The sequence below is a fragment of the Borostomias antarcticus genome (genome assembly GCF_949987555.1).
Source record: "Borostomias antarcticus genome assembly, chromosome: 21".
NCBI classification, from domain to species: domain Eukaryota; kingdom Metazoa; phylum Chordata; class Actinopteri; order Stomiiformes; family Stomiidae; genus Borostomias; species Borostomias antarcticus.
In genome coordinates this window covers 20,031,432-20,033,448 of record NC_140254.1, presented here as the reverse complement: position 1 = coordinate 20,033,448, position 2,017 = coordinate 20,031,432, and the positions used below count along the sequence as shown (strand labels likewise).

Here is a 2,017-nt window from a genome sequence, read left to right as displayed (position 1 = left end):
ATACTATTTTACAAGATTAGTGCGTTTGATGCTTGTCTGTAGGAATTAGGAGGCTCTCTCGCCGTATTATTTCCCCCATGGTTGTGGCTGCGGTAGACTCGTGAGGTGGGTTCACTTGCACTGAAGTCTCCGTAAAGCACAGAACTGATGACGCTGGGTTGAATGACCAATCGGAAGGCGCTGCCCTTCGGAGACAAACCATTTTACTTGTAGTGTCTGCATGAAGTCTGGAAGCAAGGACTCGTTTTTTACAGAATCCACCTTAAAATATCTGCCTTAACTTATGCTCACCTTCCGCCACATTGAGTGAGAATATCAGGGGAGAAGGAAAAAAAAATACGCCGCGGGAAAATTCGTGTGTTAATAGGAAATATCTGTCCGCTGAGGAGAGAGAGACAACAGCACAGCGAGAGAACCCATTCAGACTTGAGAGAGGGGGTGAGTGCTCTCGAGGCAGACAATTTGATGATGACCATGACTACGATGGCAGACGGTCTGGAGGCTCAGGACTCGTCCAAGTCTGCTTTCATGGAGTTTGGTCAGCAGTCTCACTCACAGCAGAGCTCCCCGTCGATGGCCGCCAGCCATTACCCGCTCCACTGTCTCCATTCCGGGTCTCACCCTCACCACCAGCACGACAACTCCCCGTACCCCGGCACCAATTCCTACAACAGGTCGCTACCTTACTCTTACGTGAGCCATTCCCACCACAGCCCGTACCTACCGTCCTACCCCAATAACACGGGCGGTCAGACAAGGTTAGACGGCACAGGTAAGACGCTTATTTATTAACCATACGTTTTTACCGTTCAATATAGGCTACGCGCCATGGCCTAACACACCGGCTATCATGCGAAAATATTTTTCTCCTGCTTGATGTTTTAGTGTTTGGTTTTGGTAAAGCCAAGTAGCCCCTTGGTTCCCATAAACAGCCAGGAGACGGCTAATGCCAACCGGGAATCCTCACAAACTATCGAATTAGGCAGCCTACTCTTTGAAAGTTGTAATTAGCATTTAATTGACATGTCATTACAAGCAATATCCTAAATATGACAGAGGACTCAATGATGATTACAGTTGTTGATGGACTGAAATTAGTCAATGTGACGTGACTATTTATTAGCAATATTCCATTATCATATTTTTCTTAGTTTTGCCTGTCAATTTGTTTTCTGCATTATTTAGGCTTGTGCAGCAATATGGAGAGACGTAAGATATTTTGTATGGCTATAGCCTACAGCATAACGTTATACCCTTCTTTGTTGCAGAGCAGCAGAAGACGACAGTGATTGAAAATGGAGAAATTCGTTTCAATGGGAAAGGCAAGAAGATTCGTAAACCTCGGACGATTTATTCTAGTTTGCAGCTTCAAGCTTTAAATCACCGTTTCCAGCAAACACAGTACCTCGCACTACCAGAGCGCGCCGAGCTGGCCGCCTCTCTCGGACTCACACAGACACAGGTAGGGCCTATTAAAAATAAAAAAGTAGACATCTATTAGGCCTATATTATGTTTTTATATTGCTATATACTAGGCTATTGTTGTTTTTTCTCACCATGAAAATATCATTATTTTAATATCATTGTTTTTGTCCACTGTATTGCTTTCTACTATTAGTCAAATCTACAGGGTCTCAAAATATTTGTAGTCTTCATAATCGGCTGTTTGTTTGGGTAGGATATTTATCAGTCTGTAGAGGTCACAATGCCCTGCATTTCATTCAGGTAGGCCTATTAGTCCAGCTCTAATAGAAGGTCTTTCCATTCCCCTTCCTTGCAGGTAAAGATATGGTTCCAGAATAAGAGGTCAAAGTTCAAGAAGCTGCTGAAGCAAGGCGTCAACCCGCACGAGAGCGACCCTATGCCCGGGTCCATCGCGCTCTCTCCGCGCTCTCCAGCAATTCCTCCAATATGGGACGTGTCGGCGTCCAAAGGAGTAAATATGCCGGCCAACAGCTATATGCCCGGGTATTCTCACTGGTATTCATCCCCACATCAAGAGTCAATGCAGAGATAG

General features: G+C 45.1%; 1 protein-coding gene across 1 annotated transcript; it reads left to right on the top strand.

Moving 5' to 3' along the window:
- Window positions 1-465: 465 nt before the first annotated feature.
- dlx6a (distal-less homeobox 6a) lies at window positions 466-2,017 on the top strand (the record flags this gene model as incomplete). Its single annotated transcript, XM_084455212.1, has 3 exons — window positions 466-772; window positions 1,269-1,462; window positions 1,781-2,017. The coding sequence occupies 3 exons, from the start codon at window positions 466-468 to the stop codon at window positions 2,015-2,017; spliced, it is 738 nt and encodes a 245-aa protein (XP_084311338.1).